Source organism: Talpa occidentalis, unplaced genomic scaffold (assembly GCF_014898055.3).
Source record: "Talpa occidentalis isolate TD23 unplaced genomic scaffold, MPIMG_talOcc4v2.1, whole genome shotgun sequence".
NCBI lineage: Eukaryota > Metazoa > Chordata > Mammalia > Eulipotyphla > Talpidae > Talpa > Talpa occidentalis.
In genome coordinates, this window is record NW_026555331.1 from 68,022,557 (window position 1) to 68,049,100 (window position 26,544).

General features: G+C 34.8%; 1 protein-coding gene across 1 annotated transcript in view; it reads left to right on the forward strand.

Moving 5' to 3' along the window:
• The first annotated feature begins 15,140 nt into the window (after nt 1-15,140).
• The window catches only part of LOC119243697 (suppression of tumorigenicity 18 protein), a 97,456-nt gene continuing 86,052 nt past the window's right edge, over nt 15,141-26,544 (forward strand). Inside the window, exons 1-2 of the mRNA XM_037509662.2 lie at nt 15,141-15,170; nt 17,689-17,719. Of these exons, the coding sequence (XP_037365559.1) occupies nt 17,694-17,719 (26 nt within the window). The 5' untranslated portion in view covers nt 15,141-15,170; nt 17,689-17,693. The remainder of the gene's footprint in view (nt 15,171-17,688; nt 17,720-26,544) is intronic.

Consider the following 26,544-nt stretch of genomic DNA (forward strand, 5'->3'; position numbering starts at 1 on the left):
TCTGATGAGTACTATTTTTGGCTATTTCAATTCAATTCAACAATAATGTATTGTGCACTTACTCTCATCGTTGCATAACATTATGTTGCATTGAAAGGTCAATAAGATACAGATCCTCATACCCATGAGTTTATGCCAGCACAGGAACATTAAATGTACATAAGTGAATACAATATCAAGCAGAACATCTTGTAATCAAGATGAAGGTGTCACCAAAATCCTATAGGAACACAGATTCTAAGAGTTGCTATCACTTGAACTACAATGCGAGTAGCAAGTCATGTTTGGGGATTTTTACAGTCAGATTTTGCAATTTGGACATTGAAGTTCCCTTGAAAGTTCCAAATGAAATCAGAAAATTCTAAACATTAATTTTAGTTATTTAATTTTTACCATCTAGTCTTCTCTGCCCTTCATGAAATAATATAAAATTATGACTTTAATATATTGTTTAATCAAGTCAAGGACAATTTTGACTATTTATAGCTTTTAAATTGGTCTTTGGGGACATTTATTTACTTCAGTGAAAGTTCTCTGAATCTCCCTAGGGATGAATTCTTCAGGAATCATCATTTTGTGGATGCTTTTCCAGTCTGATCTAAGTCAGAGATCCAAATTGTTCCTTCTGCCTCCCCCCATTAATCATACTTCCAATTCATGCTAGAATCCTCAGTTTGATGGTTTGTACTTGTGAGGACAAGAGGGTGCCCACTGTCTAAAATTGAGCAATTTATTGACTGGTATTTAATAAATGTGTATTGAAACAATAATAATTAATTCTTTAGGAGAAAGATACTTCTAACAAATGAAACCATATTAAACAGAGTAGTGAAAATAAAATCTAACATTGACGTCACCAATTGAGAGGTATGCCATTTTCTTTGTAAATTTTAATATACTTCCATTCCAAATCTTAGTTAGAAAATAAAGACAAATGACCATATTCTTTTATTTAATTTTAATTTAGAGAATATAGTGAAGATTTTAATGAAAAAAGCAGTTACTGTTAGAAAAACAGCAGACTTGTTGAAAACTATTAAAAATCTATTAAAAATGGGTAAAGAAAACAGAAAATGTCTAAAGATAGGAAGTGTATCATCTAAAAATCTATACAATAAAATCACTTGGAGAAAATTCCCTTTACATAATAAAAAGCCTCAGTTTTGAATCAACAAGTGCTCTTTGAACCTTATTAAAAATGTTTTGACATTATAAGATTGTTTGGCATAGATTTACTCAAAATAGTACATTTAGTTGCAACATAAGCCTTGAATTTAAGTGGTTAGTTTAATAAAATAGAGTTTCCATAGTTACCACAGGAGAACAGAGGATAACTTTTATTCTTTGGCAGGTAGGAAGGGGTTTTAGAGAAAAGATTAAGCAAACAGACCCAAGCAGATTCATTTTGTGGGGCTTCACAGCTGATTGACTTTTTAAAAGAGGAAACTCTTGATATTACAGGAAATTGAAATGTGTAGCAGCACATTAAGAAATCTGAACATCTCTTTCTCTGGGCATTTCAAGCTGGATTGAGTCTGAGAAATTTAGCTTAATAAGATATCTCTGTGAGATACTTTTTTTTTTTTTTCTCATAGCATTCAGTTAATAAACCATGTCATAAACAAGTTGTAAAAGATGCCATGTCAAAGACAGCAATGTCATGCTCTATGTGACAGATTAGGCAATCTTCAGTCTAACTTTATTATTCTTGAGCAACATTTTGTGGAAGGGTCTGATGGAAGGGAAGTGGAAATCTACACTGGTGTAAATGTCTTCCTCTGCTGGCTTCATTGTTTTCTCAGTTTGGAGTTGAGATGTGTTCTCTCTCAGTGTTAATATAGGTCACTGTCAGTGTTGTCCTTTGCTGTGTCTAACCCAAGGAGTTTTTCACAGTTGACTGTTGGGAAACAAAATGATGTGGTTTCTGCTATCTCACCTTCAACTCTTGAGTCTTTGAAGCACAGTGATTAACAGGACTTTTACAAAGTTTCTATGTAGTTACAAGGACAGTTTCAATCTTCTGTCATTTTTTTGCATTAGCCATGATTATGCTTTTACCACAAAAATGCATTTGTTTTAAAGGTAACAATACAGACTAGGAGAATAGCTTATGTTTCATCTATATTTATCAGCACTCACTGTACATTTGTGTCTTCATTACCAGGAAATATTAAGGGACATTGTGCCATCTATTCCTGTTTACAGTTTATTATGCAGAGATAGGAAACACTTAGCATGTAAAATGAATGTAGAAATTATTCCTGGATAGAAACACGGACATTTCCCACTCGTTGGCTCTTTCTCCTCCATCACCGGATCAGAGTGTAATTGTCAGTAATCAGGCCTGCTTGCTGCTGATAAAACCACTCTGAATGCTAGCAGCCTTCTTTGTGTGATGACTCAATTATTCCAGAAGTGCCTCATCAAATCTGCCCCATCAGCTGGGCTAATAAATAAGGAGAAGAAACTGGCCCCCAAAGCAAATTATAAATCCATTTGCATTAACCATTTCGCTGGTCCATGATCTAGGCAGAAATAAGCATGGCAGATTGTGTTAAGCTTATTTGAATATGCTTATAATGTTTACAGCATGCAACTTTTTTCCCCACAAGGTGTTGGAATTATCAGTTATGAATGGCATCTAAATGTAGTTATGTTAATTGCAGCAAGGCTTTAAGTATCTTTGAGGGCTATTTTGTTACTTAAATCAGGTGAAAGTTAAATCCTCTTGCAGAGAGAAGAAATAGGGTCTTGTGCAAGTTATTGGCATTGCTTCAGAGTTAAGGAGAAGAGGGCTGTTTTATGTTTACAGGTACTGGAATAACAAACACAAATACTACACTGTCTGGTAGTGCAAGGTACAATTACTTCCTATCTATCACAGTGGAAACCAGGTGTTATTTTGATGTTCTGTATGACTTGGGCAATTTACAAAGGAAAAATGAAATGAAAGTAGAGAACAGAGAAAGAAACATACTTCACACTTCATAATTTCCATAGCTCTGCTTGTACTTAAAAATTCCTTGAAAGATTTTATGTGGCAGAAATTTCAAGAAGTCAGTCAATGTAGTAAGAATTAAGTCCATCAGTGGAAATTTTATGCATTGTTTGATGAATCTTACTTTATTCTTTGAAAATTACAAACCATACTAAATAAAAGGAAATGTGGTATATATTTAAATTTTGTTGATCACTCACAGAAGCAAAACAAATGTTCAAAATGGAATAAAAAGCACTTTGACAACTAATATCAAAGTATTAAACTTATTGAAATGTAATGATTTAAAATCCAAACCATTCTCCCTAAAAGTGATACCATTAACCCAACATGCAAAGCTGCCTTTCTGCAGAGTACCTCTAGGGTTTTTTTTCTTACTTCTGCTACAATCAGGAACCTAATTATGAGTTGATGGTAAACTTAAAACTTGTAAATAAAATTTATTTTTGCTTACCTAAAACAACTTATGTGAAACACTATGTCTCTTCATTGCTCCTGCCAATGAAGCATTGTTTTTAATATCAACCTGGGGAGCTACTCAGTAGAAAGTCATCTTTGACAGCATAATGTAAAGTGACAATAGGTTTACATAATTTTAATACATCAATTTCTAAATAGGTAATCTCTGACCATGATGGAAAGACCAATTCTATAGCTCATTGATTAGAAACTCCAAAATAAAGGGTTTAAGAGTTCATTAGACATTTAATGGAGCAACATGGCAAATGGAAAACCAAAGAATTTGATTGTCTTTCCAGGCAAAGATATCATTAAGGTTTATATGAAATTTGACTTTAAATTACCATACTGATGAATATAAAATAAACCTGGAAATTTATTTATTTGTTATATAGAATGGTAAAGGACTGCCTGACCAGTCATTAAAAAACAAACAAACAAACAAACAAAAAAACGAAGCCAGTATAACTTCCTTTTCAACACTTAAACAAAAATTGGTGGACATTTGGAATTTATGAGTGATTAAGAGATTTAAACTGTTGGTAGTTGTGAAGACAAAGTTTCATGGGATAGAAATACCAATGTAAATATTCAGGCATTCTTCTGTTTTTATTTCCTTGTTAAGAAATAAATGGTCTTCGGAACTTGTATGGGCATTCCTAACTTCTGAGAGGATCTTGCCATGTTTTACCATTCTGACTCAGTCAGAATTGACAAGTGAACTCCAAAAGGAAATTGATGGTTGTGGTGAGCTCATATTAGTTACACTGCAGGGCATCAAGTGCTACATATATTTCATATTACATTTATTTTCCCGTTTACTAAGTTGGTCACATTGAGTTCAGTTTGGAAGAAACGATTTTTTACTCTGTCCTTTTGAGCCATCAGTAAATTTATGGTTCTCTGGTTTGTGGACACAATTAGCATATGTAGCATATACTTTAGGTCACTTGTACTCCCTATCCTCACTAAATTAAATCATATACTCTCTTTTTCTGATGTACCAATTCATCACATGATATTATTATTGGTTTAAAGAACTATCTTTTTTAGAAGCAGACATGCACCCAGGAAGCATCTGTAAAGAACTAAGAATACCTAATTTTGGCATACAGTAGACAAATGGGGTACTTTGTGATGAATCCATTTACCAAGTGAAGCCATATTTTATTTACAGGTACACTTAAGGGTTATGTAGTCTATTAAGTTATTAACACCTTGGTTGTCAGATAGTTTTAAGATTGATGTTTCATAAAAATACAAGCTTCAGTACAAATGAGTTCTTTTTGATAGGTAGAAGAACTAACTGTGCTGCTTGTTATAGGAACCTGATCAGGAATGTAAGTCCTGAAGTTTTATTAAAAAATAATAGTTTTTATCCATTTGAACTTCTCTAAAGATCAGCAAAAAAAGATTGAAGTATGGCATTTAATAAAATGAGTTATTAAAGGTAATCCTTGATTAAAGGTAAGAGGGAGTCTTCATGGAAGGGTCCCTTTGGTATCAGCCAAGGGTGTGTTTCCAAAAAGCAAGTAAGTGAATTATTAATGGTAGACACATGGAATAGGGGAACCTCTACACGGATTATTTTTCCCATTTGTCTTTTGGTGTACTTGGACTTCTCGTGTCCTTTTTTGTCAAATCATATTTCTAAACTTATATTTTGTCAGTGCCCTCTGTACATCCACCTCTCCAAGTTGATCTCAGCTGTGCTGCCTTAACTCTCTTCCCCAGGGAGGGGAAAGGCAGCAGATGGGGTTAGGGCAGAGGGCTGATGCATCTGACAGCAAACGGCCGGGTTGTTGAGTGGAAGCTGCAAGCGTCAGGAAGCTACTTTTCCCCTGAGAACCAACTAACCACTGAAGAAAGTTGAAAATGAGCCCTTTGAGAAACGCTATTAAAAGTAGTAAAAAATTGCAATTGTGCAGATGATGTGCTGCTGTGTGCTTATTCGGATGCTAATGAGTTTGACATTAGGGAACTCAGAGGGTTTACAGCTACTCCCTTATGTGATTCAGTTCTTTATTGGCAATCTTTGAGAAAATAAATGGAAAATGTATTGCTAATAAATACATAACACGATAGGGTATTAGACAAAAAGCCATTACTTTCAGGATTTAGAAAGAGCTTTGCGCACCAGTGTGACTGTTTTCCAGGATCTTTTGTTTTAGGTTAGAGTATGGCAAACAAAGGGGAGTAGGCAGGTGGAAAGCTTCAGAACTCTTTCTGAACTGAGGGACAAGTAGAATAAGCCAAACACATTTGCAGAGAAAGCTTTTTTAAGTTGCAATCAAAAACAAACTAAGAATTCCCAAGCTCCTATGCTACTTTTCAATTCTTATAACATGTACAGTAATCTACTCTATCACTTGAGTTTTATCCCTGTTTTCCTCCAGGAACTACAGTTGCTGACTTGAGTTGAAGAAGCATCTGCTTAATGTCTGGTCAAAGCTTACAAGTAGTACAGAAATCTATAGTTAAAAAGTCAAGTTTGGCAATCTACTGCAAAGGGTAAAATACAGCACAATAGAAATCTTCTGCAAGGAAGGTTGGTGGCTTTTGTTTTAAAGTATCAGAACTGCCAGATTTACACATTTTAATGTGCACTGATATATGGGATATGTGTGTAAATGGCTTTATTCTAGTATGCTGAATGTACTAAACTGAATAATTTCAAAGTTTTCTCTCAAGGGCCAAGTGGCCCATCCCTGGGACCATCTAAGAGGTGAGGTAGCCTACAGCGTATTCTGTCTGAATGCAAAATAAACCAAGGGCAAATTGTTTCCACAGAAAGATGACTAAACATTGGCAAAAAGCATTGATAGCATTTTGTGACAGCCTCATTAAAGGAGCCCCACAAAACAAAAGGGGAATTTGAAACTGTCTTTTGTAACTCCTAAAGTATATAGCACATCCCAAATCTTTTCTAAACTTTTTCTTTTTGGAGGTTAAAAGTAAAAACTAGCAGTAACATAATTGAGAGTCCCTCTTATCTGATTTCTCCACTAAGTCAAGGGTAGTCTATATATTATATAAATATACACATAAACACACACACATATATATACAAACATATATCTACATCCACATATTTGGTAATAAACACAGCAATGAACTTGGCTTTCCTTGAAAAATGTAAAAATATTTTATTTTCCCATTGATAGGTAGAATAGATTTTTTCATTATGTTTGGTATAAAGTACAACCAAATTGTGTATAAAATGCATTTATTGTTCATTTCAGTGTTTGTTGTTGCTCTTCTATGTATTTGTCTTACTTTATATGTAAGATTTTTTATCTTAATAGAATGAATTTCAGGATTTCTTGAAATTCAAGAAATTTTCCTTGATTTTTTATCTTAATAGAATGAATTTCAGGATTTCTCACTGAAAACAAAGACATTTTGTCACTCTGACAGAGCAGGGCAAACCAAGTTGAAAGAAAATTACCCACAGAAGGAGAGGTAAAGTAACATTTCTATTTAAAAGTAGAATATATTGAAAGAAAATGGATCCAATCAAAGCATTTACATACAGGTTGTCTTTTACAACACTTCCTTGATTTCTTTGTGGATTTGCTGTAAGAAAATTTGTTAATGCTGGAGTGAGAATTGTGAATTTTGTCAGAAGTAAGGTCATTTAATATTTAAAAATATTAAACAGGCAAAGTTCTCTGACTCTGACTAGTGTATATTATTTATTCATACATGTCTGCTCTTAAAGAAAAATTCAGCATTAAAATAGTTTTAAAGTACAATTTGAATTCATTTTTTGTTTGAAATTATTTTACACATTGATTAAGGGTAAGTAAGTGAGACATTTTAAATGTATGTTTTTAAAAGCACTGTAAGCTACTTCTACAGTTAATTCTTACAAACACTGAAAAGTGAGGAATTGGATTGTCTTTGGGAAAAAATCTGTTCCAAATAATCTATGCTTATATGAAAGAACTTGTTTTCTAACATTTACATATTTTGCAACAGATGCATGTCAAAATATCAGCAAGAAAAGAGTTTTAAGGCCCTTTTAGGGTATTATTTACTCTGAGTTATCTTTAAACAGGGCATATTTTAAAATACTTAAAAAAAATGTATCCTGAAACATAAAGCTGGCAATTGCCCCCTTATGTCACAAAGCTGTGACTCAGAGACCATGGTAGGCGACTAATAGAAATCCTTGGCACACGTTGGCTACCTAAGGGAATAATAGAACTATTTGCTGGAGTCGTTTGGCAATAGGACACAAACATATGGCTTTGGTTTATATTCAGCATTGCCAGTTGTGCAAAGTTAGAGGATGAAGTGTACAACAGCAGTTACAGCTCAGAAATAAGAAGTGAAAATCAAAACAGATCAGCTTCCTTTAAAGCTTCTCAAGCTTGTCTTATGCCTAAGGTTTCTTTCACTGCAGTGTATTTCTAAGTGACTTTAGAAAACCCCTTTGAAAGTTGCACCATCTGTAGGGAATGTACACATAGTAGGACCTCAGGATCAGCTCCTTCCAGGGAGTTATACTTAATCTGATAGAAAAATGAATCTGTTTCTTCCTTTAGGTATGGTGTTTGTCAGGGCTGGGAGGCTTTGGGGAAACTAGGAAAAATACCATAAATTTCAAGGAAACACATCATTCAGTTCTTCAGCTCTCCATGCACGAAAACGCACTTGCTTTTATTCACTTAGCTTTTTAAAGTATATTTCAAAGTATATTATACTTCCTAAGTAATTTGTATGTATATGAAAAGAAAACCAGAAAATGAAATGAAAGTAGAGAACAGAGAAAGAAACATACGTCACACCTCATTTCCCCCCATTTTTTCCTTGTGTAATAGGGAAATATCTTTTGCTATCATTTTGTACTGATCCAAAGTCCTGTTTAAAACAAAATGATGCCAGAATCATAAAAGGAAAGGGCACTCAATGTAGGGATTTTTGTTCTTCACTCTGGCTCAATTTCTTGCCAAAGTACCTACATCAACTCATTGTTTAATTTTCTGGGCTTAGCCTTTTCCAAGTTCCTGGGTTTCTCTTTGCCATTTTATTTTTTTAAATGATTTTTGTGAAGACAGCAACCACTGAAGATAAAAAGTTCCTCATGGAAAAAACTCCAGGGTGTCTTCTCAGCAGCTACAGAACTCACTATTGCCATGAGTCCCCAGGATGAAATGACATCTAACAAGAGTAATGTGGCATCACCTGCAAAACTGCATTGCCATTTCAAAAATCACAGGAGAGGACTACATTGAAATCTTGTTAAAATACCACTTACTACAAGTTAAATGCATCTGAAGGATTTCTCATATTAAAGTAGTTACCTGTATGAGGTTTATCTAAATTAGACAGTCTTAAGACTAATTGCATATGGATTTTGAGAGTGTCCTCAAAATATTAGATATCCAAGATTTTTTCTATTAACATTAAGAAAACTCAAATCTACATATAAATGAAGCAAACATCCAGAGATATGTTGTAAGGAGGAATAAAACTTCAATATCAACAAGAATTTTGTTTTATCCATTTTTTTGAAGATTTATTTATTTATGCATACAAGACCTGGGGTACAGACCAGAGATTGTGGGGGGTGAGAGGATTCTCCAGAGAGAGAATGGGGAACAGACCAGGCAGATTGACTGAAGTACACTGCTGAGGGGAGCAGCGGGCGAGACAGGAGAGGTCTGCTTCGCCATGTGTGTTGCTCCCTGACCGTCCAGGGATCGAACTCATGCTGCAGAGGCTGTGTATTGCTGTGCTTAACCCCTTGTGCCACCAGGGAGACCCTTTATCCAATTTTTTAAAAGAAATGAGTAAGCATATACTTGGGGGGGGGGTTTGGTTGGTGGTTTATTTTTTTTTTACCATTAGGTTAAAATAGGATTTTGAGTAAAACAATCAAAAGAAACCAAATCTCACATACCAATAACTTGCTTAAATGAGTGGAAGCAACCACTGAGGTTCAAAAGTTTATGAATTCTGTGCCCTGCATTCCTGGAAGTCCTTTCTCCTAAAACCAGCACATACAGGATTCCTTCTTCAGCCCAAAGGAAGGTACCAGCTTTGTGCATTGGGGCGATGTGGTTGGGGAAATCTGCTGATTATGCTGCTGGTCAAATATAAGTAACTAGGGAATTACTGTGTACATATACATAGGTTTGAAGTTTACAAAAATGTTAAATGAGAGCTTTCCAAATTCATGCAAATAGTTAAATTTTATGTAATGGTCATTTTTCTTCTTCTTTGTCTATCATTGCCTATCTGCTTATTTCTCGCATACACTTCCTCTAAGTTTTTGCTTCTTTGTGTCCTTTATTTTATAAATTTCTTCCCTACTTGTCATTTCACTTTGTGTTATCTCTCTTCCCCCCAGAGAACTGGGGCATCAAGTGTTTTTAAAAGTTTTCTTATGGCTTTGTTATTAATTGCAAACCAAACTGCAATCATTTTTTTCTCTTTTCCACATAAATATAATGTATAACATACCCATTCTTATTAGGCTAATAAACTTTTGCTAAAGTAGTTTCAGATCAAAGAGAAGACTGTTTTTAATTTCCCTATCTCTGTTGGTAAATATAGAGATTGTCAAAATCAAGAGGAATCCATGATAGGTTTCTCAGGAAATATTTAGTCTTGTTCTCATAAACAATGGACTAGAGTAGATATAGGGCTTCAGAAACCTGGAAAATGTCTGAACAACTTTTGGGATAGTTTTTTACACCTCCCTGTGTGTACATGCTATACTCATCCTCCATCAAACTCCCAATGCCAGTGCCCAATGCTCTTCCTTCACCTATGCCCTCCTCCAGCCCCCCATCCCCTCAGTTATCAGTATGTTTTATTTTATTTTTTAAAGTTTTATTTATTTATGCATACAAAGAACTAGGGTACAGGCAGAGGTGCAGAGGGTGAGAGGATTCACCAGAGACACAGTGGGGAGCAGAACAGGCAGACTGACTGAAATACACTGCTGAGGGGAGCAGCAGGTGAGACAGGAGAGGTCTGCTGTGCCATGTGGGTCACCTCCTTGGCCGGGGATGGAACCTGTGCTACAGTGGCTGTGATAGCTTCATAGGTTGCATCTTAACCCCTTGCACCACCAGGGAAGCCAGTAATCAGTATATTTTAAACAAAGTCTAAGAATTATTTTTGAGGTGCTTTGCCAGTATACGTTCATTGATTATTTATATTCCACAAATAAGTAAAACTACATATATCTTTTACTTTCTGATAATTAACTTAGCATAATCATTCAACATCCATCCATTTTGTTTCAAAAGACAACACTTCATCTTTTTTTTTTTTTTAATATCTTAGGAGTATTCCATTGAGTTTTGGTTCCACGTATTGGTAATTGTTGCTATAAACACAGGAGTGCATGCATCTTTTTGTCCTGGTGTTTTTACATTCATTGGATAAATACGTAGCAGTGGTATTGCTAGATCATATAGAATTCCCATTTTTTTTATTTTATTTGGGCATCTCTATACAGTTTTTCATAGAGACTGTACCAAATTGCTTTCCCACCAATAGTGGATGAGAATTCCTTTTTCTCCACATCTTTGCCAGTATTTATTGTTTCTGTTCTTTTGTTTGTTTGTTTTTGTCTGCTCTTTTGTTTTAAAATACCTTCATTGTTTTTTCACAATATAGGATTTCTCCCCTCAGGTGTGGTCACAATAGTTTTCCCACCACCAAACTGCCTACAGTCCTCCCTCACCCCTTCTCTCTTTTTCCTCTTTCCTCCTCCGTCTCCCCCTCCCTTCTTCCTTGTGTCTCAGATCTACAGTCTACTTTCAGTCACAGTTTGCCTTTGTCTGATCCTTTGTTTGGTTTATCTAGATTCCGCATATAAATGACCATCATGTATTTATCTTTCTTCTTCTGACTCACTTTGTTTAGAATAATCCCTTCCAGTTCGTCCATGTTGCCACAAACGGCGTGAGTTATCCTCTTTTTTTGATCGCTGAGTAGTATTCCATTGAATGATTGTACCACATCTTGATCCACTCATCTATTCTGAGGCATTTAGGTTGTTTCCATATCTTGGCTATTGGAAATAATGCTGCTATAAACTTATGAGTGCATATTTTCTTTCCAATTAGTACTTTTGTGCTCTTTGGATAGATATCTAGGAGTGGAATTTCTGGGTCATATGATAATTCCATTTTTAATCTTTTGAAAAATCTCCACACTTCTTTCCATAGGGGCTGGCCCAGTCTACATTTCCACCAACAGTGTTTCCATCCTTTTTTTATGGACCATTCTCAGAGGGTGAGGTGATATCTCATTATGGATTTGATTTGCATTTCCCTTATAAGTCTTAAATATTTTCAAAGTACAGTATTAAGAAAATCAAATTTCTGTTTTGAGAAAAGAAATGGCTCATGAGTTTTACAAAATTGGTTGCAGGATTATCAATTGTGTTTGGGAATTTCTAAGTAGTAAGATATTGTCTATTATTCAATAGAAAGAAAAAAGTTCCCAAAACAAAGTATAGTTTTCAAGATTGCAGTACATGGTATTTGGGTCAATGTTCTGAATCATACTGTGATTCTCTAGCTCTGGTACAATTTCAGATGAGGTAACCCCCACTTGCACCTCAGTTGCCAGGTCTCAACCCATTACCCAAATGAGGTACCCACTAAATATGAGGTTTGATTTTACAAAAAATAATCTACTTATTGTCAATTTAGTTAGAGAACAAAATCCATATGAATACTTAGAAATTTCTATTCTCCTATACAAGATTTTAAGACAACAAAGACTTTTTTTCAAATGAAGATTTATGGGAAGAGTAAGTCTTATGAATATTGAAACATTCTGTCCCCCAAAAGAAAAGCATATTTTTTAAAAATTTTCTAAGTTTTTTCTCAGACCTTTATAAAAACATTTATATGTTTGTAGTTATGAATTATATATATATAAGTATTTCATTATCTACATTTTAATAAAATGTTAAGAATAAATCAGACAGGGGGCCTCCCTAGTGGCATAAGGGGTTAAGTACTGCACTATGAAGCAATCCGCAGCCTCTGCAGCATGAGTTCCATCCCCGGATGGCCAGGGAGCAAGCCACATGGCAAAGCAGACCTCTCCTGACTTGCCTGCTGCTTCCCTCAGCAGTGTGTTTTGGTCAATCTGCCTGTTCTTTTCCCCATTCTGTCTCTGGTGAATCCTCACACACATACCACCACCACCCTGCATCTCTGGCCTGTACCCCAGCTCTTGTATGCATAAATAAATAAATCTTTTTTAAAAAAGAATAAATCAAACAGAAATTAACATTAAGTCTTCCTACAGTGCATTAAGAGAAGTTTGGGATTTTTCAATAATCTCAAGAAAAGCATGTTTTAGGTTTCTAATTTTCTTCTTTCCCAATAAGTTATAAGACCTGACTAGACATTGAACTTAGAAACTTTTATTGGCCTTCAGGTGTGAAGGAAAGAAAGAAGGTGAGATGTAATATTATAATCTTGATCCATTTCACTCTAAATTTTACCCACAATTTAAATTTGAATATATAGTTTTGTGCATGATTTACCAGGTTTTTTTTTTTTTAGTTTATGAGGGACATGTATTTTACAGCAATAAGAGGACAATAGCTCCTTAAAATAGAATTATGAGACCAGAATTCCAAGCACACTGAAGAAGAGGGGCATGGATATTTCCATCCAAAGGCTTTGGAGAGGTGGATGCATGAGGTGGTCTGGTTAATGGAAAGCTGAATTGCAAAATGAAGTTGTCTGAATGCTCTTCTGAACAAGGTTATATTTAAGTAGTTTTCTCTGAATTTTCTATGTGCCTGCTGGCACTTTGAAATTTGTGTTTCAGTTTGGTAAAGGAACTCACAGAGTTCAACCTTTACTTGTCTTTTGGGAGAATTTTTCTGAGTGACTGGGGAAAGCTAATAGCACCTTTGTGGTAGGTAGCACTAAACCCATGTTGAGTTGTTCTTCACTCATGGGAATAGCTTCCTCAGAAATAGTTGATGGTTTTCATCATTTTAACCCTTATGCTACTATTGGAGCATTAGTTCAGCCCATGAAGGGGAGTTTACCTGAATTGAGCCACTTTATATGCAACAGAGATACAGAGATACTCACATAGGAGGAGGATTTCACAATGCAGTGCTCACCATCCTGAGTAAATCAGGCATATTTAATCCACATGGTGTCACATTTATCATAAATTCATGTGGTTTTAAAAGAAGGAAATTTTTCCAAAAAATCACCTATTTTATTGTTGCTTTGACTTATTTTGTAGTTTTAAAATATCCATAACAAGAACCATTTTATTTAGACTATAGCAACTGCTGTTTTGCTAAAGCAGTGAACACTTTTTGTTTGCTAATTTAAAAAGCAGTTCAGTGATTGGTGTGGTGTTTATTATGAAGTGATGACAAAAGAGTACTGGTGGTTTTAATAGTTATAGTTTACGAGAGCTGTCGTTAATTTTGTCTGTAGTGTTGCAGGTGAAAAAATGCACAATGGATAAATAGTCTATATTGGTTTAACTGAACATAATATATAGTGTGTTCTGGAGTTGTTTGTCTCAATAGACTATAGTAATCAAAAGTAATGAACCTATTATGTGCAGGACCTTGGAGAGCGTCGAATGGCAGTAAAAGTGTGGCACATAAAAGGTTTATTAAAGGAAATTAAAGTCCATCATTGCCACACCTGCTCCCCTATTATAAGTCTATGGCAGGTCAGTGCCTTCAATCACAACTCAGCCTCAGAGAGCAGAGATGCGTCTCCCATTACCATTGCAGTCACACCACATCCAAGCTAGTGTCAGAATTTAAGGATGAGAGCCACAGAAAGCGCCTTCTGCCTGCCTCTGATTTTCAACAAAACAACTTCTTTCTATTTAAGAATTCCTTCTGATATTGTGCAGAAGTGAATTACACTCAAAGATGATTAGAGGAGTCTAGTGAAATGGATGAGTGTAGTCAGGTCAGAATTTATCTCCATGTGGACAAAAACAACAGGCTTTTAAAGTCCTTGCATCCCTTTGAAAATCTATTTGATTACATTTAAAATATTTAGTAATGATGTTTTAGAGAATTTGACACTGACACACACAACATGCAAATTTCACCTTCTTTATAGATTTGGATTATTATAACCAATATTTATTCTGGCATTCTGGGAGTAAATACATGTCATTGTTAATGCTCCACATTTCCAATGGTCTTTGAAAATAGGGCTTGCCTTCCTGATATTTTATTATATGGGGAATTATTTGTCCTGAGTTACAAAGAGGTGTGTATTAGAAAGTGTCTAGAAATGCAAAAGAGTTAGGTTTTAGTAAATAAGTCTGAGACGTTTTGGTTTGGCAATTGAGTTTTCATCTCCACAGCCACGCACGGTTAATCAGATGACCCCTTTTTCTATCTTTGCCATGCCAGACATGTTTGAAGCCCTACCAGACACTTGTGGACAGGAACACCTGCCCTCTTGTTTCTGGTTCCAGTATCTATAGAAGTATTTCCAAAACTTATGGAGTTCAAGAGAAGTCGTTATTCTATCCTTGTAGGCTCAGGATGCTATTAAGAGCAAGGAAGGCTATTCTGTTTTTCATAATGGCCTTCAGAATTACTAATGACATGCTTTCAAATTTTGGTCAATGTCAAAGGAATGACCTCAGGTCTTTGTGTTAAAATTACAGATGGATGCAGAGGCTGAAGATAAAACCCTGAGGACCCGCTCTAAAGAAACCAAGGGTGAGTTAGCAAAGCAGGTTCCAAGACATCATGCCCACAAAAGCATAAAATATGGGAGTTCCAATGGGTGGTCCCTAATGTGTAGTCAAAAAGATTACAACTTCCTTAGTTTTTTTTTAATCCAGCTAGGGAACTGCATCATCACATTATATTATGTGATGACCAGTAGTTAAAGGACTCAGAAAGTCCAAATGATATATGATGCTAATTTTTACAAAATGAAATCATGAGTGGACTTGAATATCATGCAAAACAACATAAGGATCAGTAAAAGAAAAATGCTTCAGAGAGACCTTCAAATTATCGAAGTGACCTTTAATGACCAAGGGAAAAGAGGGGACTGTTAGTTTATTGCCAAAGCAGGTTTTGATTTTTATGTTATCTGGTTTAGTGGTTCCTAATCTAAACTTAGCTCAAGTAAAATGATGATGTTTGTTTTTTGACTATCCCTCCTGGGAATCTCCTGCAGCTCTGCAAAGTAATGTTTGAAAGGTTTAACTCGCCAGTTATCCCTCTCTTTTTGTAACCAACAGATGGTAATGTAATATTGAAATATAAACAGGCCCTTGATGATCTAAACATCTGGAAAACAGGATTGACTGGCAATAATACCCCTTAAGGAAAATAACTTTTATTATAATTAGCTATATTTTTGTGACCCTTAATTCTAAATGGAAAACTGTAGGTTCACTGTGGTCTCTGAAAACACTCTGGATAGCTGTTCCACAGCCCACTCTTTTCACAGTCAGCTTTGCTGAGGAAGCTGAGTCAGGCAGCAGTCCTACAATTGGAAGGGCTTTGGGATTTACTTTTGAAAGTGGCTGATCAAGTGGAATGCTTTCATTGGCGATGCTTATATATGTAGTCAAGGTAAATAATTCCTATTGACTAAAATCCAGAATCCCCCAATGTTTAATAAATTCCAAATGATTATTTTTCCAGTTAAAAAGTAATCTTGGTTAGCGTTAGCTATGTTTTAACCAAGATGCAGATTATTGCTAGACAAGATAATGGAAATTTTCTCAAACCAAACAGAAGTTTTGCATTGCATTATTTTCCAGGTTTAGTTTAAATTAATTTTGAAATGAAACAAAGGATCAGATAAAAGCAAATGAATAACTAACCCTAGAAATCTGACTATAGAATTGAGACTACCAGAGGAGGAGAAAGAAAGGGCAGAACAAATAGGGGGAAGGGCACAGTGGACTATAGTGCAGGGCTCTGGGTGCCTTGGTGGTGGGTGTGGTAACATACACATGGAGGGTGCAACCTTCTCTCTAAATGTCTCTATGCACAATGTTATTAGCTGATGTTACGTATATTATATATATATATATATCATATATATATACATGTTTTATATATAACGTGTGTGTGTGTGTAGTAATAACATAATCCTAATGTTTGGAAAGCGATATCGCTAAATATTAATTTTCTAATCAGCCAACTTCTAAATAGAAAACAAATTTAGGAAACACAATTATATTCATTATTTAAGAAAAGCTCATGTCTGTCATAAATATCAGCATTCCAGGGACTAAATTTGGATTATTTGAATCTCTTGTTTTGACTCTAAAATTACATTGCTCTACCGTACTTGTACTTTTAAGTGTGGGTCTTTTAACTTGCGATTCTTTTTAGACATTGATTTCTTTTGGTACGTACATATACCCTTAAATTGAGCCAAAATGTTCTTGGAGAAATCAAACAACTGTTTCTCGTGTAGCTTGGGTAATCTTTTAAAGCCACCTGTTGTCTCAACATGCTGCTTCTCCTTGTGTAGGCAGGTATTTGTAAACATTGACTTCTTTCATTTCCATCTTTTAGTCAGAAAAATCACAGCTCTTATTTTTTTTTTATTTTTAAAATGATGTTGATATTAGCATCGCTGAAGTTTACCCTCCTCTTTCTATACATATGAAATTTAGGAAATAAAATCTTAGGACATGCTCATTTGGTAATGCTTAGTTTTACTTAAATATTTAATGGAAATAAAAAATGTAAACTTAGGATTCTTTTGATAATTTCCTATATGATCCACAAAATTGATTAAAAATAGTTTAAGCCCTTTCTGCCTATAATTTTCAATGAATCTCTAAAGCTAGGCATTTGGAAAATCAAAACTATGACTGAAAGGTCCGGGGTCATCTAAGGCACCAAATCCACAATCATCTCTTCTAGCTCATAGTCATCTATCCAATTGTCTCCAAAGAACCAGAACCAAAAAAGATCAATTCCTACCCAGTGGGAAAATAAGCAGAGTCTGTGCTGACCATTTATTGCTCATTATCTTCAGGTGGGTGGGAAATTTCAGTAATATGGTTTTCAAGATTCTAAACTGATTTTCCTTTCCTCCTTCCCTCCTTTTCTTTTTTCTTTTCTTTCTTTTATGTTATTTTCTCCCCCCTTCCTCCCGCTCTCTCTCTACCTCTCTTCTCCTCTCCTCTCCCCACCTCTCCTCTCCTCCCCTCCCCTCCCCTCCCCTCCCCTCTCCTCTCCTCCTCAATTTTGTCAACAGTGGCAATGGATTCTCTAATCCAGGAACTCAGGTAAGATTTGAAGATTTGTCCTACATTTCTGTTTCTGATATTGATTGGCTTCAATTTTTATAATATTTTGTACTTTCAAGGCTGAGAGTCCCTGTTTTAGTATGAGGAATAAGCTAATGCACTTCTGTTTACATACCAAAGAGGAAGAGAAAGAGAAAACCTACTGGTAATTGATGTATCTAATATTTTGATAATGAAACACACTATTTTACTGTTGGTTTTGCAATAAAGGTGCAAAAGAATTGAGCTGCCACGTATCTATGAACCTGATGAAAAGAAAACCAAGTTTTAAATTTGCCACTCTTTGCTTGAAATAATTAGATAATTCCATCATGTAAGCACATAATTATTCAAACATAGACATTTAGGGGTAATATAACTGATAGAATTTGTTGGAAGTTGGTGGTGGTGACCCTGTACATTTCTTTAGGTACCATGAATGTGCCTCAGCAATGTTCAGAAAATTCTAATGTAACAGATTTTTAGATTAAACTCCAATTAGACTTTCTTTCACAGAATCTTTGTCAAGTTTTATTTTTATTTTTTAAGAGAAATGCATGCTGGTGCTACATTTTTCTGTATGGATGATATTTTTTTAAGAGAAGTTATGTCAGTAATACAATAAGTCACACCAGTCTCTTCTCAAGGCTTGCAATTGTATACCTAGAAAGTTCTAAACCACTCTAATCCACCTTTCTTTCCCGAGGAACGCATATAAACAACATCAGTGGCCTATGTATCTGTTCCTCTGAAAACAAGATGATGTGTAGCTGCACTTGGAAATCCACAATATATGAATTCATAATCTCCATAGTTATTTTTCCAGCCAATGTACTCCATGATTTCCTGAAGCAAGGCCACCTTAGTTACTTGTATGTTTTGTATGATTTGTTCCATTACAATTTTGACTTATGCATTTAGTAGAACATGTATTTATCAGAAGTGAGTACACACTTTCATTCTGATGCTTTTTTTCTGTGGAATTTTGTTAGTAGGACTCTATGGCCAATTTTTTCATTGAGAATTGTACATTTAAGAATACTTTATAAGAGCAGTATACACACACATATATGTACCTATATATGAGCAGTATATAATAGAATATCTGCATATTAGGACAGAATTAAATGACTGAATTGTCTGACTCTGTTAAATTCTTGCTTTTTAAATATGTTTTCAGTAAGATTCCTATTTGTAGCCTTTATGTCCCTTATAGAATTATCAAGATAAATTCAAAATGATCACAGGCTCATAAAGCAGTCAGTGTCTGACATACAGAGAAAGTCTCCTGCTGGTCACTACCGGACAGGGGTGCCCACGAACTCTTGGCCATCTCACCTGCTGTTTTCAGACAGTTTTTTTTTTTTGAGGGTCTCAAACACTTTGGAGAGAGAAAATGACTTTTTGTGTTAGATGATTTAAAGAAAACCTTGAACAAGAAAAGAGAATTTTTGATGGAATGAATAAGTATGTACTATGACCAAACAAGAAATTATAGAATTTCTAGAGAAAAAGGAAGGAATTATCCACAAGAAGAAAGTTTGTCAGGGTAAAATGTTTAAATTAACTTTTCTGGGGGAAATGGAATTTACTATTCCTTCATTACATTAATAATTACAATAAACTACTGCTTATTGAGGTCTTTTTGCCTACCAGACACTCTTGAGCATTCTGTATTGTTCTATTGTCTAATTTAATCTCAATAATCTTACAATGTAGAAGTTATGTTCCAATTTTTAGATGAATAAGGTGAAAATAGTTTAAAAACTAGTAGCATAGACTTCTGACTCAGAAGCCACATTCTCAGTCACAGGATAAGCTTTCTCTTATTCATAGTTAATACCAAACTGTCAAGAATATAAATAAAAAGAAGTGGTTCATTGTTCATGACTCAAGAGCTGGACTTTCAAAATCTTACATTTTAACTCTTATGGTTTATTTTTCAACAGCCTCGTTTTCTGAAATTCAAAATATATTTTAATTAAAATAATATTTCCTAGTCTCCTAATTCACTAAAAATTATTTTGTCACATATTCAGTTTTTCCTAATTCGTCACTAAAGTAACTCAGAAAGCTGATGACAATTGCTAGGAAAATTCATAAACAAAACTAATTCACTTATTTTTCTTTAATAAAACTCAGTTTATAAAAATTATTAACTGATTATTGTTCATTTTATAAATAGTTATTTTCAGCAAAATGATTATGCTTAGGCTGAATAGGTCTCAGGTTTTTTTTTAAATGGTTTAAATCAACCTAGCTGTAGATCCTAATTATCATCCTATATCAATCTTGGGATCAAAGTTCTGATTTATATGCCATGTTATATTTTTAGTGTCATTTTAATTTTTGTACAACTTTTTCCATTTGCTACAATTGCCCCTCCAATTTATTCCACATATTTCTTATGATCCAGAATCCAGTATTGTGTGCCTGAATTCGAGCTTCTTAGAAAGTGTGGCATATTTTCTGCAGTGTAAAATTTACAGCTATTTTGTAGAGAGTATTGGCAACTTTATTTGCTTCTTTTTTTGAATGCATTGGACATGTTATTGCATCTAGAGCTACTACTTGCAAAAATACTAATACAAATAAACTAATTTAAATATACCGTATATTGTTCATGACACTAATAAAAATTGATACTGACATTCTCATCTTCTTGTTAGACTCTACATCAGCTACTATCATCAGTATTAAAAAAACAATTTATAACCACAGGCCCACCTTTCATCATATTCCTTATTAGCATTTCCAGTCTTTCCTCTAATACAATTCAGGTTACAGGTGTTGTTGAGAAAGCTCTCTTGTGTCTTTCTAAATCATGAGCATTGCATTCTCTGTTCTTTTCTTTCATTACTATTATCCTTAATCGGATCCTCATGCTATTATTTCATCTACTAATATTGGTAATTGTTTCATGCATTAGCAAAACGTTTTACACCAGTCTATCCCCCCTCCCCTCTAATTAGGAAAATATATTCTGGACTCTAAAATGGCTTTCCTATGTGACTGCTTAGAGATACAAATGAATTCAAGGCTTGTAAGTATATTAGAGTCAAATCCCACTGTACTTTCATGATCTCATTACTGCTTAAAATTTGTTGGCTTAAGTTTTGTAATGAACTTTATTTAATTTTTTTTCATATAATTTGTTCCTTCACTTAAAACCCTATTATTTGAAAATTTCTTATAAGATTTAGAATGTTAAATATTTTATGTAATCAATAAGCTATAGGTTTAATAACATTTAATTGACATGAAAAAAATTTGTGACTTCCAGATGATTCCCTTTTCCTTCTATCTTATTTCATTCACTATAGTCTTTTTTTTTAAGATCTATTTATTTATTTATACAAGCACTGGGTACAGTCAGAAGCACAGGAGGGTGAGAGAATTCGCCAGAGCAGAACAGGCAGACTGAGGAAATACACTGCTGAGAGGAGCAGCGGGCGTGGGAGGAGAGGTCTGTGTGCCATGTGGGACCCTCGCCAGTGGTCAGGCATAGAACCAGTGCTACAGAGGCTGTGGGCAGCTTCACAGCCCAGCACTCAACTGCTACGCCACTGGGGAGGCCCCACTATAGTCTTTATGCCAGTTAAATTACGTAATGCTCAACATTTTCTTTCCGACTTCTTTTTTTGAGAATAAAGTTTCCTTTAATAAGCATAATTTAGTGGAGCTACTTATTGCACAGTGATCTGTGGAGCAGAGATTTGTAGAGATGACAACTCCAGAGGAACAAGTGGATAGAAAATTATTTCAAATAGTAAGTGTTGCATAAATCCATTATCCAGGTTGAAGGAAAAAGTTGTTTTAATCATGAGGTTGGATAAAACAAGGGAGAGCCCCCTCTTCTTTCCTCATCACCCTGATTTCCAAATGCAAGGCTCAGTTAATCTTTTGGATCTTTAATTACGTGTTTACTATATTCATGCTAGCAATTTGTCTTTGTAAAACTATGGCCAAATCTATAAATTGGAATCCAAGAAATGGACACTTTAAAGTTATTTTCCTTTCCTATAATATTCTACCTAGAGGGCGAACTGAGACTGATAACCAAGGAAAGTGATGATAAGAATTTAATATAGATGAAAAGAAGTATCCAGCCTGGGGGTATCTGAAGCCTCATAGTACATTATCTTGCTAACCCCCAAACCCCGTCTTCTCACCCACACTCTGTGTAATGGGTGGGTTTGGTGGTGGCCATGTGACTTTGAGGCATGAAATAACTTAGTTCCAGAAAAATTATTTTTTTCATTCTACTATACTTACTAAGATAAGAAAGTACCTTAAAATATAGCAAGAGGGTTTGCAATAAGAATGAAATATTTTTAAATAGTTTTTTGTTTAACCAAGAAAATTTCATTAACTATATTGCTACCTAAGTATGTACTTATATAGCCTTTTTTTCAAAGATTAATTTTTTTTTTTGCATGTAAGAGCCGGGGTGCAAACCAGAGGTGCAGGGGGTGAGCATATTCACAGGCAGATCTACTGAAATACAGTGCTGAGGGGAGCAGCAGGTGAGAGAGGAGAGCTCTGCTGTGCCAGATCCCTGGCCAGCGATCGAACTGGTGCTGCAGTGGCTACAGATAGCTTCATAGTGCTTCGTCTTAACCCCTTGCGCCACGAGGGAGGCCCTACACAGCTTTTTATAACATTTAGCATTGACTCTGCTATTGAGCAGGCCTTCAGTAAGTGCCTACCAAGTGAGGTGTTGTAATAATATACCTGGTGTCTAAGTAGATCCAAACTGCAAACCTATAAGAGAACCAGGACAAATGACATTACCCACCATTGACTGATGAGCATAGTTCAGTAACACTAAGTATAATTTTTTTATATGTCTTTAGTGAATCAAAGGCAACACATAAGTCCCATTGGTGGTTCAGGGTGTGCCCCACACCTTCTTGTACCCACCATAGCCATGACATTATGTTCTGCTACTGCAGACCCCCACATTCATTTTTATAAAAGAATATAGATTTTTAGAGCAGTTTTATGTTCACAGCGAAACTGAGTGAAAGGTACATACATCTTTAGCAGGTTGAGGAATTTCCACACAGCTTTCCATAGTAGTTGGACCAGTTTGCACTCCCACCAGCAGTACAGGAGAGTTCCTTTTTCTCCACATCCTGCCAACATTTGTTTTTGCTGTTTTTTTTTAATATGTGCCATTCTCACTGGTGTAAGATGGCATCTCATTGTAGTTTTGATTTGCATTTCCCTGATTACAAGTGATGCTGAACATTTTTTCATATGCCTGTCGGCCATTTGCATTTCCTTTTTTAGAGAAGTTCCTTTTTAAGCTCTTCTGCCCATTTTTTGACTGATTGTTCGCTTTGTTTTTGTTGAGTCTCTTCAGCTCTTTATAGATTTTTTGATCAGTCCTTTATCATTAGTGTTGTGTGCAAAAATTTTCTCTCAGTCGGTGGGGTATCTCTGTTTTGGTTACTGTCTCTTTTGCTGTACAGAAGCTCTTTAATTTGATGTAGTCCCAGCTGTCTATCTTTGCCTTTGCTATCACTGCTTTGGGTGATGAGTCTTTAAAAATGTTGCTTAGGTCTACGTCATGTAGTGTTTCGCCTATATTTCCTTCTATATGCTTTATGGTTTCAGGTCTTATGTCTAGTTCTTTAATCCATTTTGAGTTGGATTTTGTGCATGGTGTGAGGTAGTACTTAAGCCTCATTCTTTTGCATGTAGCAACCCAGTTTTCCCAGCACCATTTATTGAACACACTTTCTTTGCTCCATTGCATATTCTTTGCTCCTTTGTCAAAGATTAGTTGACTGTCAACCTATGGGTTTATTTCTGGATTTTCTATTTGGTTCCATTGGTCTTTGTGTCTATTCTTGTTCTAATACCATGCAGTTTTGATTATTATGGATTTGTATATTCTACTTTATTTTTAAGTGTTTTTCTTGAGGTATAAATGACATATAACATTATATTAGTTGTTTCTGGTATATAACATAATGATTTGATATTTGCATATATTATGAAAAGATCACCACAATAAGTCTAGTTAACATTCATCACCTTACATATTTATAAATAATTTTTTTCTTGTGATGCAAAGTGTTGAGATCTATTCTCTTAGCAACTTTGAAATATGCAATACAGATTTAGTAACTAGAATCAACATATTGTTCATTACATGCTGTACATCACACCACCCTGTAAATTATTTTTGACCCACCTCTCCCACCACCTTCATCATCATGACCCCACCTCTAACAACCACCAATCTGTTATGTCTATAAGCTTTAAGCTTGGATTACTTTTTTTTCATGTTTCACAGATAAGTAAGATGATATTGTATTGGTCTTTCTCAGTCTGACTTACTTCACTTAGCATTCCTACAAGGTCCATTCATGTTTCCACACATGGCAAGATTTCATTCTTTTTATGGCTGAATAATATTTCATTGCATTCATGTACCCACAATTTCTTTATCAATTCATCCACTGATGGACACTTAAGTTGTTTCCATATTGTGTATTGCAAATACTGAAATGAGCATGGGGGTTCAGATACCTTTTAAAGTTAGAGTTTTTATTTTCTTTAGATAAATACCCAGATGTGGAATTGCTGAATTATATTATAGTCCTATTTTTAATTTTCTGAGGAACCTCCATACTGCTTTCCATAGAGGCTGCCACTAATTTATACTCCCACCAATGCCTGAGGATTTCTTTCATCCCCATCCTTGCCAACACACTTCTTATCTTTTTATTTTTTAATTTATTTTATTTTATATAATTCTTACATCATTTTTTATTTTTGCACAATGTGTTCATTTTCATTTTGGTTATATTCTCTTATCTTTTTAATAACTATTTTAACAGGTGTGAGGTGATATTGTGGCTTTGATTTGCATTTTTCTGATGATTAATGATGTTGAGCATCCTTTATTCTACTGTTAACCTTGAGTATGCATTACTTGGAAAATGTCTCTTCATACCTACTGCCTGTTTTTTTTTTTTTAATTGGATTGGTTATTTTGCTATTGAATTGTATAAATTCTTCATATATTTTGGATATTAACCCTTTTATAGATACGTGATTTACAAATATTTTTTTCCCATTCATTGGGGTGCCTTTTCATTTGGATCATGCTTTTTTTTTTCCATGCAGAAGATTTTTTTATTTAAATTTTATTTTTTATATTCCCCATACAATTACAACCCCCTTATTTTGACCCCAAGCCCTCCTTTTCCCGCCCCACACCTGCCATAGAGTGTCTCTGGTTCATAGTTGTTTGTCAATTTTGATATTTTCTTTCTTATAGTTATTCTTTATCCTGGTCCCTTATTTAAGTTTTCTAGATTCCTGCTATGAGTGAGACCATCCGGTATTTTTCTTTTTCTTTCTGGCTTATTTTGCTGAGCATGATCCCTTCCAGCGTCATCTATGTTGCTGCAAATTGCATGTGTTTATCTTTTCTGAATGCTGAGTAATATTCCATGGTGTATTTGTACCACATCTCCATGCAGATTTTTAATTGGATGTAGACACACTTGTTTATTTTCTCCCTTACTGCCTCTTTCACTTTTGGTGTCAGAGTCAAAAAATTCATTGTGAAGAACTTTGTCGAAGAACTTAATGCCGGTGTTTTTTTTTTCCCTAGGAGATTTATAGTTTCATATTTTACATCCAAGTCTTTAATTCATTTTGAGTTAATTTTGTGTGTAAAATAAGATAGGTCCAATTTTATCCCTTTTGATCTGACTTACTCATTTTTCCAGCACCATTTATTGAAGATACTATTCTTTTCCCATTTTATAGTCTTATTTACTTTGTCATAAATTAATTGACCATATATGTGTGGGTGAGTTTCTGGGCTTTCTACTTTGTTCCATTGATCTATATGTCTTTTTTAAATGCCAATGCATATATTTTAAATTATAATATCTTATTTCAAAGAATACTATAAGGCTTGTAACTACCCACTGAGTGAAGCTTCTCCAAAAGAAAAGAGAGAATGTGGTTTATTTTTTTAACTTTTTTTCCATATACAAATATTATCACAAGGATATTGGTGACCTATGTTAATCAACAGGTTCCAGGAATCTAAACTTAGAAACTGTGAAAAAGTGTCACTATTGTAAGTTATATGTGAAGATGTATTTGCACAGTGGCTTTTGGATTTTCAGAGGATCACCCACAGAGGTAATTTTTCATCCATTTAGCTTTTATTTTCTTATAACATAAACCTTGTTACATAGCGGAATTTGCCAGATTTCATTCTTGATTGAAGAATGAATATTTCTTTTAATATTTGTTTATTGAATGCTTTTTCTCTACCAGTGTAAAATTAGGTATTATGATAGAGACAATTAGTGGCATTGATGTACTAAACCCAATGAATTATGTAATGACATCATTGTAGGTAATATAAGCAGAGTACTATGGGCATCAAGTGGAGAAATTACTTCCAACTGAGGGATCAAATGCAACCCTGTAACTTGGCTATTTAGAGTGTCAACATGGTGGGTATCCCCTGGGGAGTTTATTAGAAATGCAGGTTCACCCCAGACCTATTGAACCTGCATTTTAAGATCTCTAAGCTATTAACAAGCACAGTGTTTAAGAAGTACTAGCTTGGACTTCATTACTAGTTGGAAAACTCTTCTCTCCATTGCTAATTGTCAATGGTATAGGTTGGCAGAAATCTCAAGGGTCTGAGTTTCTTTGAAATTGTCTTGGTCTCTGACTTCTTAGAATAATGTTATTGAACGTTTGCATTTCTATTTGATGCAGGGTAACAGAATGCTAAACAAACAATATTGACAGTCATGTAATAACAAGCAAAAGCC